We start from the raw sequence: 12,543 nt of genomic DNA on the forward strand, positions 1-12,543 counted from the left end.
CACTACTTGATGGACTTCTGTTTCTTTCAGCTACAGGCATGTACATTGGTCCCTGGTATTTAGCTTCTCCAGCTTCATAAGCTTGGCCCAGAGATTGGCTAGGATTGGTGGCAATGCCAATGCCATTGTGTATGCTTTCACCATTGCTTCTAGAGCATGCATAATGCAATGTGTGGCTATCATAGTCGTTGTCGATGCATTGTATGCTAGATGGCAGAAACTTGTCACTTGAAGCCCTTTTAAGGTGACGGTGATTTGTACAGTAGCTGGAGTGGCCAAGTTTGACTAGAAGGGTTCCTTGGTCTTGACCTTGACACTTTTTGCTATGCAGATGTCCTTTAAAGTCTCTGTATAATTCATGTGCTTGGTCCTGTCCAATAGCTTTGCCATCCACTGCGTGTATGCTATCATGCTCACTTTTGCTTCTTGCCTCCCTTTGGCGCCAAAATTGCTGTGGGATTACTTGATTTTTCAAGCAGTTGCAGGGATTGTCCATGCTGATTTCTTCTTTCCAAAGATTTGTGATGCTGCTCATGCTCCCTGGGTCACCAGTAAAGTTATTGGATTTCCAATGTGGAAGCAAGCATGTGTTTAGTCCACCCACAGTATTCTTTCCGGTGGACCAATCTTGCATGATCTGCTTTCCTTTCACATCTCTCTGTTGTTTAAGATTTGGGTGAGGTTCTGACATTTCACTCTCTTCTAGATCCAGCTTACAGCCTTTTCTATTGACTAGCAGCTCTGGTGACTGCTCAGCCTTTGAAATTAACCTTGAAGTTTCACTTTGATATTCTTGTCTGGAGGGTTCTTCCATGTATTCCATACTAATGAGGTGGTGTTTTCTGGGATTGTGCTGCAAATCAGAGTCATGGAAGTTAGTGAACAACTCATGTTGTCAATGATTTTGTTGATTCTGATCCACTATACCTCTTGACATGATGGACAAGTGCATGCACTGTGCCATAGTTAAAGACTTCAGGGTACCAATTGAAATAACGTTAAACCTATTTTTACCTGCTCTGACTTTGTATTGCTTGCCTCTCAATAGTCAACTGGCAATGCTAGCCAATCTGGGTTTTTCCTGATAGGAGAAAGTATCTGTTTGAACCTGCATGAACTTCCAAATCAGTTTCCAGATGATATAGTGAAGTGCAAAATGGGTATACAAATATGAGAACTCTTTGATGGCTATAAGCAAAATGGTTTTTGAAACTGTGTGAAAGTCACACTTTTTGCATGTACGATTTCATATATGTTGTACAGATGGGACTTGGAAGTTTCATATCTTTAACAATTCTTTAAGAGTTTGTATAGCACCAGTTAACATATTTTTCAAGGAGATTCATTGGGCCCCCCTGACTGTCCAATTACAAAGGGCAACACATGGTTCAGAAAATTTGCATAAGGAAAAGGGGCTAAGTGTGCTGTTCCTTTTAGACCTCTCAAGTCTAAAAGCATTGCTCATCAACCATGCTGGTTCTCTCTTCATGTTTTGTGTTTTGCTTTTGTGGTTTGTCCTTGCCTTTACCTCGAGAGAGGGGTGGCTTTCTCTTGTAAGCATTGAATTGTGTTATGATTTCCACTTGTTTTGATAGCAATGTCCATACCATTGACTATAGTTGTCTTTGCCAAGATATCTACTTCTATGCTTCTCCATTGATAGTATGGTCTATTCCCATGGCTACTTTAAGTGATTGAACAATACTTTGTTTTGGTTGTTGCCACCTTTGATTGGCACTGCTAAGACATGCCATGTCTGTGAGCTCATTGGATTCTTCATTTAGCATCTTATGTTACTCATGGAGCTGTGGTTGAGTGCTTTGGTGCTGCTATACAGGATATTGTTTGGATTGCTTTGACTTTCACTATACAGGTTTTGTGCCATGTTGAGTTGTTACATTCTCCTATCCTGATCACCTTTGGGAGGATTCTATGCTGTATACATGTCCTTTGCTAGGGAGGACACCTATTTGGCAGCGACAAGGTACATCATAAACTTCTCCTTTTACACTCTTGACTTGATGGCATTTGTGGTCCTACATGTCTTATAGACAATCATAGGACCACGGTTTCTACCTCGTTTGTTATCCTTAGCCGATTTGTATGGTTGAGGTAGACTGCTTGTCTCAAGACATCGTGCTTCCTTCATCTTCTCATGCTCTCATCCAAAGAGGGGTACAAGAGGGTGTTGACAATGTTGAGCATGGTGAGGCTGTCATTTAGCTCCTTTCATGGTTCCCTAGAGGCTGTCTATGTGGCCTTCGGAGAGCCAATATATATGATCTTGGACTATACCTCCACTTGTTCCTAGTAGCCAGATCTGGATATATATTGGAGATTGAGAAAGGGCATGCCTGTGGGCATTGGTGATGCTCAAGTCATAATGTTTTCGCACTTGGGTTTGTGGACTTGGATGGTAGTTAGAACTTCAGTTTCACTACCTTCTAATTAGTGTGACGCACCTAAGCTAAAGTGAGTGTAACGATTGAAATCCTTGGATGTTGTGTTGTATCGTTAGATGTGCTCAATGCCCCACCCTTGTAAGGTGCCACTAATGATCCATGGTGCTCTAAGTTATAAGGCCCCTAGTATGAGAAGAAGCTATGTGCGAGCTTGCACATTGGTTGGGTCGATTTGTATGTCAGATGAGGTCTATGTGACCGGATGGCAAAAAGATAACCAGTGTGGGTCTAGCCTTTGGGTTAGATAGAGTAGTTAAGCTAGTAGCAACTCGAGGCATACTGCATCGAGTTGTGGGGTTTGGGAGTTATTAGGGACTCCTATTTTGGGGTCCGACAGCCATGGGTTTAATTCTAGCATAATCAATGAACTTCCTAAAACATTGGTAAACCAAAAAAATGGTTTCACTTGTCATAGGATTAGAGAGAAGGCCACTTGAGCACTACCTTTATCTTTTTAGGGTCAACCCTTATGCCATCAATAGAGATGACATGTTATAAAAGCTCCACATAAAAAATTTGCACTTGGATAGTTCCACATATAGCTTCTCTTGCCTCGGTAAAGTTTAGACTACATGCAAGTGTTCCATATGCTCATTGAATTACCTACTATAAAGAAGTACATGTTTGATGGTACAAGGACCTTAGATTTGTCCTGTCTAAATATTTTGAACCACATTGTTGAGCCGTAAGGTCATCCATTTTGGCAATAAAGATTTGTTCTTGATTGTCACTTTATTAAGACATTTGTAATTAACGTAAAAGTGTGATGTGCTGTCCTTTTGAGCTTGCAAGATGGACATGAAGCTCACTCCTCAACCATAGAGCCAAACAAGCTCACCCTTGAGCTTGGGGCTGGTAGCATAATGAGCCATGCTTTTGTTAGAAGGGTTGGTGTCCCATACCACCATGTTGTACCGTCTTGCTATGTAGATGAGATTACATGCAGGATTAAAGTGATGAGATGTGGCACAAATGAGCCCGTGAGTCTCTTTTATACTACTCCTTAATCACCCTAGCCTAAGGGCGTGTTCATGTCTAGTTACTAAGTGACCCAATTCTATGGCGAGCACTCATCTTGGATGTCCAAGAATATGACACGAGGAGCCATGGTAGTTGAGTAGGAGGCTTGGCATAATGAGACATCCAATTGTCCTAGAAGGATGGTTTTGCAAAGTAGGTTCTACCATCAATGGGTGAGGAAAGGAGGAGAAGGGTAAGAAGAAAGAGGGGAAGGCTAAGAAGGAGAAGGATTCATCATTGAGTGGAAAGTGCCCTCATTGTAGGAGGGGCAACCACAAGGAACCAGTGGTGGTGGGTGAAGCAACATTCTCTTGCCTAGTTCGGTCCTTGATTTGGTTCCTTCTTACTTGAGCAAAGGTATCTACCATAGTTGCATTCTTAGCTCTTTGTAGGGGCATTTCAGGTTTTATTTTACTTGTAAGGCACCCAAACACGGGATAATTTAAAAGGGATTACATCAATAGGTATTGATTTTGATTGAACAGGTAAGTAGATCCACTACAGGTTTTTGTTTTACTTTGGGATCAGGTAATATTTCATGGATCGGCAAGAAGCAACCTACCATTGCAATTTCTTTTGTGGAGGGGTGTGCATGGCTGCTTGTCTAGCACCTCAAGAGGCTGTATAGTTGAAAAGACTACGTGCAGAGCTTAGCTTTACTGCAAATGATAACCCATGGTTACAATGTTGAACAAACATCTTCACAAAGGCTCTTCCACTATATTTCATTCCATATGACTTGCAGTCATTCGGCATTTATGCATGCTGCAAGGATCTAAGAGGGGTGTCAGCAATATGGTTATCTCTTGCTTGTGACCCCTACATTGAGTTGGTGGGGTACTTTGGGTGTGCTGTCTATATAGGCCAGAGTCTTGGGCACTGCAGACATTTGTCTGTGAAGTTCCTTTTGATTCTAGCCACCAATTTAAAGTCACCAAGTCATTTTGTATACTCTAGGGCAGCCTGTCATCCTGGTGGCTACAGTTTTCTTACACTTTAGGCAGCTATCCTTCCAATCTTCACAGTCTGAGCCCCCACTGTCAGTGTCACATTGCGCCTTGTGCAGGGATTGCCATTGTATTTGGGCATCTTTGTTACTTAACAATCTTATTCATGTATTCCAACGCCTTATGAAACTGTGATCTAATGCACTTCATTTGACTGGCAATGGAACAGTGTTGATTTGTTTATATATGTGATGAATAATTAACTTGCCTGTTCAAGTAACCATCTATATTTAATGCATACCTACATATACACACACACGTATATAATTCTATTTGTATTCATGTTTACATTTGGGCAGAATTTCTAAAGAGAAACCTGATTTCTTGTTGAGGAGATATTTCTATCCTTTGCTCTTTGCAGTAATCTGCATCAGATGAAAAGCGACTGGATTGTCTTGTACGGGGAGACTCCAGAGGAGAAAATGGCTTAGAACTCAGCCCATCATATCTGTATGGTTCACATGAATTGCTAAGACTTTGACAAGGATATCCGTGCTGCAAAATGGACTTCTTATGTTGGCATCCATTACAAGAGCTAAAGCAAGACCTGCATCCATGAGGACTCTCCTGCTGTTCTCCACTATTAATGTCATGATAGTTAATTTTGCTGTTGTATGGTACCGACCCATGATGTCTACTTGTTAAAGTTTCATACGTTGGAAAGCTGTACACGTGTCCAAGCTCTGCCTTTTTCCGTAGCTCAACTTCAACGCTTAGTCTTTGTTCAAGCTCCAGTACCTAAGGATGTTAACTAAAATAGTTATTCTCAGTCCCCTGTTCCTTACTAAAGTTCCACATATCTGTGATGTAACTAACCTTTTGAGCTAGCTGCTGTGCTTTCTGCTTTTCAGCCCTGTAGTCAGCACGCTGTGATTGCAATCTCATCCGAAGGAAGTTGATAGTCATGACTGATGGATCTTCTGTTGCAGTTGCATTTCTGCGAAATCATCAGACAAGCAGAAATGAGTGGAAACTGACTATAGCATAGCATGTATGAGCTTCGGGATATCAGAGCTGATGATTGGGTAGAGACACTTCAAGATATCAGAGCATGAGCTTTAACTTTCAAGATATGGGGATAAATTGAAAACTGAATTTGAGATTTTCTGCATGCAATGTGTTTTCCCCATGAACAGTTATATTCAGATTCATCACATCCATGGGACATGCCAATCATTAGGGTCTCATTCACAACTAACTTCTGCATAGTTTCAAAAACAGGAACTTTATAGTCACTCTTGGCAGATAGGAAGTTTTGTTCTAAGATAGAGGTGGTATGGCAACACATACACCTGATCACATGCTACTGATTTTGGAACATCAACAGTTGGATATTATCTTAGCTATACTTCTTTGAATTTCATTTGCTATTACCTTTCAATGGCTGAGGAACTGAAGCTGCGTTGAAATGTCTTCAAATAACCTCTGGTTTTCTTCTCAAGTGCACTAACAGTAGTTTCTTTGGAGGTGAATTCTTCGACTGCAGCAGTTGGTATCACATCTTGCACTCTTTGTGGGTGAACTGCGTGTTGCACCATCTCTTCACTGCTAGTGTTGAATGCCATCATGATGAGTTCTCTCTCGAAGCAATCTTCAGCAACTTTGTTTTTGTGGGTTTTTTTCTGGGGGTTTGGGGAGAAAGCAAAAGCAGTAAAAACAAGTCAATGCTTTGAGGAGCAATTTAATACAATTGTATAGCACGTGGAACTCTCTTGCATTCCATTTTATCACAGAGTAGATTGAGTTCTGAGAGCGCCATGCGAAACATTAATGGGTAGACTAGACTATCTTTCCTGCACCTTTGAATTGCATTTGACTGTCGTTTATACTTCCCCACTGCCATTGATGTAGCACCAAGGGCATGGTACGATAGCTTGTTACACGTGTTTTTCTTAAGCAGGGAGCAAGTCAAAGCATGAAATTCCATTGTATAACACTTAGGAACTCCTTGTAAAGGGAGCAATTTGAAAGACTGTTGGGTAGACTTGATCATCTTTCCCTCTTCTTGTATGACATTTAGTGTTTTCTAGAACTGCACAGTGCTGTTGATTTAGTACCAAGGGTATGGTATCATAGCTTGTTACACCTATTTTGCACAGGAATGTGATATGTCCTTTCTGATACTACAGCACGTAATTTAGACCTCTTTTGCAGTTCAAGCTTGTTCTGGTATTGGTTTACATAGCGAAGAGGACAACAATCAGACCCACCTACACAGACTTGTTCTGAGGGAGTTCAACTTCTACAGCTTGTCTGCTGCTATTTGTTCGGTTGTGGGTTGATCGTTTGTCCTAGCAATGTCTTTTGTCACTTAACCCATTGAACCAACCAGACTGCACTCAACACATGCAGAGCTTACTCGGGAGTCAACCGATGGAGAAACCCTCTCCGGGTACTCTACACACCATCTAGCTACATAGCATATACTTCAAAGCATCAATCGAATCTTTATTTTGTTGATCTGATAAAACCATGGAAATCTGATTACAAGGTTAATGAAAATTATGGTGTCTCAAAAGTTAAAAAAACTTTTGGGGCGGGCTGAATAGAATCATTCAAGCATGATGAAAAGGTTTACAAAAATCATCACAATAGTTGGGGTCAGTTTTCAAAAAATGTGGATTGTGTAGTGAGTGATAAGAACTTACACTGGCAATTGGATGGGCTTCAACCGTTACACTCTCTAGTAGTCAGCAGATGTTATATGCTGCCGCTCTCTTACTACAGCTATGCTGCCGAGTCACATAGAGGGTCTAGTTTGTGATGAGCCCAGGGGGAAACATGCACAAGGCGCCTTTAAATAGCTTGCCTGAGAAAGCAAGAAAGTGAAACTGTACAGTGTTCTTCTTCCTTTTCTGCAAGGGTCTCTGCCCCAGCCCATTTTATAAAGCTAATATTAATAGAATAGCAGCAGGCTTATAAAGAAGTCTCAATGAAATGAAAGGTGCCCAAATTGAGAGCATGGAAGTTTGCCCTACTGAAATGCACTAAGTATGAAGCTTCTAAAGGGATGGCCTTGCTAAGCTCATTAGAAAACTAGCCCTCATTAAATATAAGTCCTAGGAAAAGAAAAAAAGAAGGGGCGTGTGACCTCTCAAGATTTAAGGCCTAGTACATAGTCTGGAAGCTAGAGAAACCACTTGCCAAAAAAAAAAAAAGAATAAGGATGTGGCTTTCACATGAGCTAGATGAATTGATTTCTTTAAAGCATAGCAATTGGCCAAGTGGTTACTCTTAACATGCAAACAACTTTTCGCGATAGTGAGCTCTTGCCAAGTGAGCTGCATGTTCTTGTGCCAGACAAGTCTTTGGACTAGTGTTTAGCCAACCTAAGTATTTCCATCCCCATAGAGAGTTCAAGGGCTCAAGCCCCATGGGTGACACCTTGTGAAGCTACTTTTCTTAAGCATTTAGTAGTCATAGTGCCTAGGAGTTACTTGGGCCCTCATTGTGGTCACCTTCACTATGGTAGTGACTATATATAAAATTATCACTCAAGTGGATTGTTGCTAGTAATGGGATTAGCTCTTGGTGGTAAAATTCAAATAGTTGTCCATTGGAGGATTGAGCTAGTTCGTATGGCAATCAGGGATTACGTACCTTTTAGATTGAGCACCCAATTAGTCCCTTGTTGTGTACAATGAGCATTGGAGAGTGTAGTGAATCTTGCATGTGGCAACTTCAAGGTGGTAGATGCCCAAGTAGTAAATGCTTGGGTGAATTGGTTTTTGAGCAAATATGACAAAATTTGTGCATGAAGTGCATTCATATATGCACATGTAATATGACAATGAGAGAGAGAGAGAGAGAGAGAGAGAGAGAGAGAGAGAGAGAGAGAGTGTGTGTGTGTGTGTGTGTTATTGCCTTTTAAGTTGTCTCAAATATGCGTAAGACAAATGCCATACCTCAAGATATTTATCATAATTCATTTTGGGTATCATTGGTACAAAATGCAATCAAATTTTAAATTACATGTCATGACTTTAAAGTAGCCATATGCTTAAGCTTTTGGGACTTTTTTGTGAGGGCCTTGTTGCCTTGATAAATTGTTCGTTGACCCATTTTCGTACCCATTGCTTGCATATGGGCAATTGACATGATTGTGATTTGAGTGTTCCGTGTAGTTCATTCATGATCCACATTTTGATTGTCTTGAAGCACTTTGATTATTTTAGTTTTATATCTACAAACTCCAAAGTTGCTTGATTCTCTCTCTCTCTCTCTCTCTCTCTCTCTCTCTCTCACTCACCCAATATGTGTAAGAGGCGATTAACAACTAGCTAGAATATTGGGAAAAAAGGGAACAACAAATTTGGTTCAACTACTAAATACGACAATGTTGATGATGATTGTGGAATTGGTATAACAAGATATAGAGTCAATGTCAGTCCATGACGACTGCACTATGCAACATATATAGGTTACATGTCAAACTTGGGTTGCTTGTGATGGCTTGCCAGTACCATTTGGATCCTTTAGTGGTACCTTGAGTAGGGATGTGGATTAACAAGGTATAGCATTGTGCTTTGCATCTCTTTATAGCCTTGTTTAAGAGGACTCCCCATGGTGTTCCATAGGTGTGTATAATGTGTGCTACTCTATAATATATGTTAACAAAGCTCTAGAGAGAATAGTCTAAGGTATCATTGGTTTGGAAAATCTATTAGCTTGGATAATGGTCCAAATCTCTTTCTGAATATGCAGTGCCCTCTAATCTCATAATACATTAGGCACCTACATATGTAGTGCTTCTTGGCCTTTGGCTTAAGTTGATAGTGCTAGCAATTCTTGTCCTTAAGGACAAGGAAGTTTGCTCCATATTGACTAGTCTCTAGGCACAAGTAGTGTGAAAAAGAGTCAAGTTGGCCATGGCACATTATACTCCATGAGAGATGTGTCCATGTATCTTGGGAAAATCCCAAAGCCATTAGGTGACAAAGAAGATACTCTTGATAGAAAGCCATATTTGTCCCTAGTGGCTAAGAAGGTGTGACTCATATCCTTCCCATGATGGAATGATGTCCATCATGTGAATCTATTAAGATCCTCTTGATTGAGCTTAAAGAAAGGGGAGTCCAAGCTGTATTGTAGGGGTAGGAGGTGATCCATGTGTGGCCTTGTAACTATAGCTATATGCTCATCTTAGCACAACACTTCATGTCACCTTACAAAGCTACTTGTGGGATGACTCTAGAGCAATTCTATAGTATCTCTCTTGAGATACTCCAAACTTTGTGTAAAAAAGTCAATGTGCAAAAGAGACCCTTAGCTATGGTAGGTTGCAACCCCATCTTTGCTTGCTATCTCATGTGGCATGAATGGCTTACTCATCATGTGCAAGACCATTATTACAAGAAGGCCTCTCTATTTATTGCCACTCATAATAAACCTTTTGTATGTCTTGTAACATGATTGCTATGTTATAGGTCTCTTGTACGCTCAACCTCTAATAAGAGCTCCACAAGTGCTAGGTTTAGCAATGTATTCAAAGATCCAGATCTTCATTTGAAGCTCTTGTAAGTGTAGAGGATTCTCCATAGCTTCTAATGTAGTGTAGGCTTGTGTCAACATGTCCTTTGTTGTTGTCTCAATGATTCTCGGCCCTCCAAAGGTGACTTATAGGTATATATATGTTTGGGCCTTGTATATAGATATATCTTTGGACTCACTCCACTATCTCCTGGGAATGAATTGAGACATCAATCATCTGATCCATTGGGTGGAGGTTTTAAAACCTTGGTCTTCCATAAATCATTGCGACTCACTTGGATTAGGAAAATGCACATTGGATAAGATTGGAGCTTGGGTTTGTAATGAGCAGATGAGTCATTACACCAAAGATTAAAGGGGGAGAAAGAAAGAAAGAAAGAAAGAAATATTAGCCTTTACTAAGACCAAAATCACCCTGCCTAGCAAGGTAATTGAGAATGTAGATGCAATTTGTGAGGGAGGGCCTAGTCTTGAATACCTTGAAAGCCATGCAACTTTCTTGTATGATAGCCTCACTCATGAATTTTATCTCAAACAATAGAAATCAATGTCATATTGATGCATTAATCCTCCTGTTGTGCAATAGTCCAATAGAGGCACCAGGTTATGATGTTTGATCTTCCCAATGGTTTCCATCTCTACCATAAACTCCTTATTGCCCTAAACTCCTAGAGGTTGTTGCAGGAAAGGGATAGCATAGAAAACCATGTACAATGATGATCGTCATGGAGTATCAAAGTGTGACATATTGAGATATCATTTGTGATGTATGTGAGAGAGAGAGAGAGAGAGAGAGAGAGAGAGAGAGAGAGAGAGAGAGAGAGAGAGAGAGAGAGAGAGAGAGAGAGAGAGAGAGAGAGAGAGAGAGAGAGAGAGAGAGAGAGAGAGAGAGAGAGAGAGAGAGAGAGAGAGAGAGAGAGAGAGAGAGAGATGCCTTAAAGGTGCATATGACAAAACACATAACTCAAGATTCATATATAGTCCACTTCAAGGTGCCATTGGCATGAATAAACACAAACACAAACTACTAAGACTTTAAAAGTTACTATATAAAATAATGAAACTAAAGCAACCTAATGCTTAGATGTTTTCAACTCTTCTATGAGGGCTTTGCCATGTTGATAGATTGCCCATTTGCCTCTTTTTTCTAACTAACTTCACCTTTGCAATCACACATGGTCGTGCTTTGAGTTGCGTTGGTGTGAGCTCATTAGTGATCTATAGTTTGGATCCCTTAAAACATTTTGATTACTTTAGTGCTTCAACTTTGTCTTGCAGGTCTCCAAACTCCAAAGCTACTTGGTTATTTCCTTGTTTGGTAATATCCCATGGTGTCACCTAGTTGAACCCTTGATTTTCTAGTACTATTGGTCTTAGGTTGGTTTGTAACTTGTATGACTCCAAACATTCTTGGCAATCTTCATCAATGTTCATGAAATTTTTTTTTGATAGTAGATACAAAAACCTTTTGAGTCAAGAATTCAAGGGATTTTAAAACCAAATAACATGTATTTGCCACTTTTATAACTAAAAATGTTGTAAAAGCTAAGGTTTTTGATATGTTTAAATTTTAAAGGTTTTTTTTTGAAAATTTTACAATTCCTTTTACATTAAACCTTGGTTTTTTGTGAACACTAGAACCTCTAGTTCCTCTTATGTTTCTTCATGCCACTTGTGTTAAGAAGTCATCCTAATCATGCATGAGATTTAAACTTCTTTTGTGATGTAGCTTCATTAACTATTGAAAAAATAGTGACTGTCATACCATCTTTATCTTCTTCCTTGTTTTTATTTTCTTATGTACCTCCTCTTGCATTCTTGTTGCATGCCATTGACATCATCTTCAATCTTCTGATTAGTTATAGTCACCTCCATTGCCAACTTCTCCTCTAGTTGAGCCAAGTCCATATGCACCTTGGAAAGTGAATTCCTGATGGCCACATTTTTTGCTTCCAAGCTGTAAGCTTTTTGACATAAATATTCCTCCCATGGGCTTGTCTCTTGTGTTCCCTTGGTGGATGGTGGTTCTAGGATGGTTGGGAAAGTCTTTGGGTACATCTTGCTCTTAGGGCGAGGATTCAGGTTTGATCCTCTCCCATAGGTGTTGCCCTTGAACCATGAGTGGTGGTGAGGAAAGAATTGAAACTCTCTAAAGACACTTATGCATATGAAGAAGCTCTTATTTGAGAGTTAGAGAAAGAGTTCCAAGATTGTGGTAAGACAAAGAAGAATAGATGACTATGTTATCTGATCAGATGGGTTGGAGATAGATCACGGTGTTTAAATGAACCTATTGAGAGAGAGAGAGAGAGAGAGAGAGAGAGAGAGAGAGAGAGAGAGAGAGAGAGAGAGAGAGAGAGAGAGAGAGAGAGAGAGAGAGAGAGAGAGAGAGAGAGAGAGAGAGAGAGAGAGAGAGAGAGAGAGAGAGAGAGAGAATGATTAATATTTTTTGATAAGTACACATTATAAAAAGAAGATTCATTATGAACTAAGTACAACTTCATAAGGGAGATTTTCCATGATATAGATTTTTATTCTTTTCTTAACTTTTGTCCATGATAGGT

General features: G+C 40.1%; 1 protein-coding gene across 4 annotated transcripts; it reads right to left on the minus strand.

Moving 5' to 3' along the window:
* Positions 1 to 6: 6 nt before the first annotated feature.
* Positions 7 to 7,465, minus strand: LOC148008671 (uncharacterized). 4 transcript variants are annotated; one of them, XM_087674095.1, is made up of 6 exons: positions 5,864 to 7,465; positions 5,306 to 5,426; positions 5,037 to 5,227; positions 4,806 to 4,937; positions 1,015 to 1,108; positions 7 to 853 (listed from the first exon to the last, which is right to left on the minus strand). In XM_087674095.1, the coding sequence occupies exons 1-5, from the start codon at positions 6,055 to 6,057 to the stop codon at positions 1,042 to 1,044; spliced, it is 705 nt and encodes a 234-aa protein (XP_087530221.1). In that variant the 5' UTR covers positions 6,058 to 7,465; the 3' UTR covers positions 7 to 853; positions 1,015 to 1,041. The 4 variants fall into 4 exon arrangements, with proteins under 4 accessions (XP_087530221.1, XP_087530220.1, XP_087530219.1 ...); XM_087674094.1 differs by having other exon boundaries at positions 4,806 to 5,227; positions 5,864 to 6,111; positions 6,700 to 7,464; XM_087674093.1 differs by having other exon boundaries at positions 4,806 to 5,227; positions 5,864 to 6,111; positions 7,138 to 7,462.
* Positions 7,466 to 12,543: the final 5,078 nt, after the last annotated feature.

This window comes from Lygodium microphyllum, unplaced genomic scaffold (genome assembly GCF_053477565.2).
Source record: "Lygodium microphyllum isolate KBCC unplaced genomic scaffold, Lygodium_microphyllum_v1.1.10 scaffold_91, whole genome shotgun sequence".
NCBI classification, from domain to species: domain Eukaryota; kingdom Viridiplantae; phylum Streptophyta; class Polypodiopsida; order Schizaeales; family Lygodiaceae; genus Lygodium; species Lygodium microphyllum.

Excerpts from the sequence above, each read along its gene's own strand:
- LOC148008671 (XM_087674094.1), bottom strand. The coding sequence starts at position 6,057 with ATGATGGCATTCAACACTAGCAGTGAAGAGATGGTGCAACACGCAGTT. Across the intron at positions 5,427-5,863 it reads AGTTCCTCAGCCATTGAAAG|AAATGCAACTGCAACAGAAG; the intron begins GTAATAGCAAAT and ends ATGATTTCGCAG. Across the intron at positions 5,228-5,305 it reads CACAGCAGCTAGCTCAAAAG|GTACTGGAGCTTGAACAAAG; the intron begins GTTAGTTACATC and ends TAACATCCTTAG.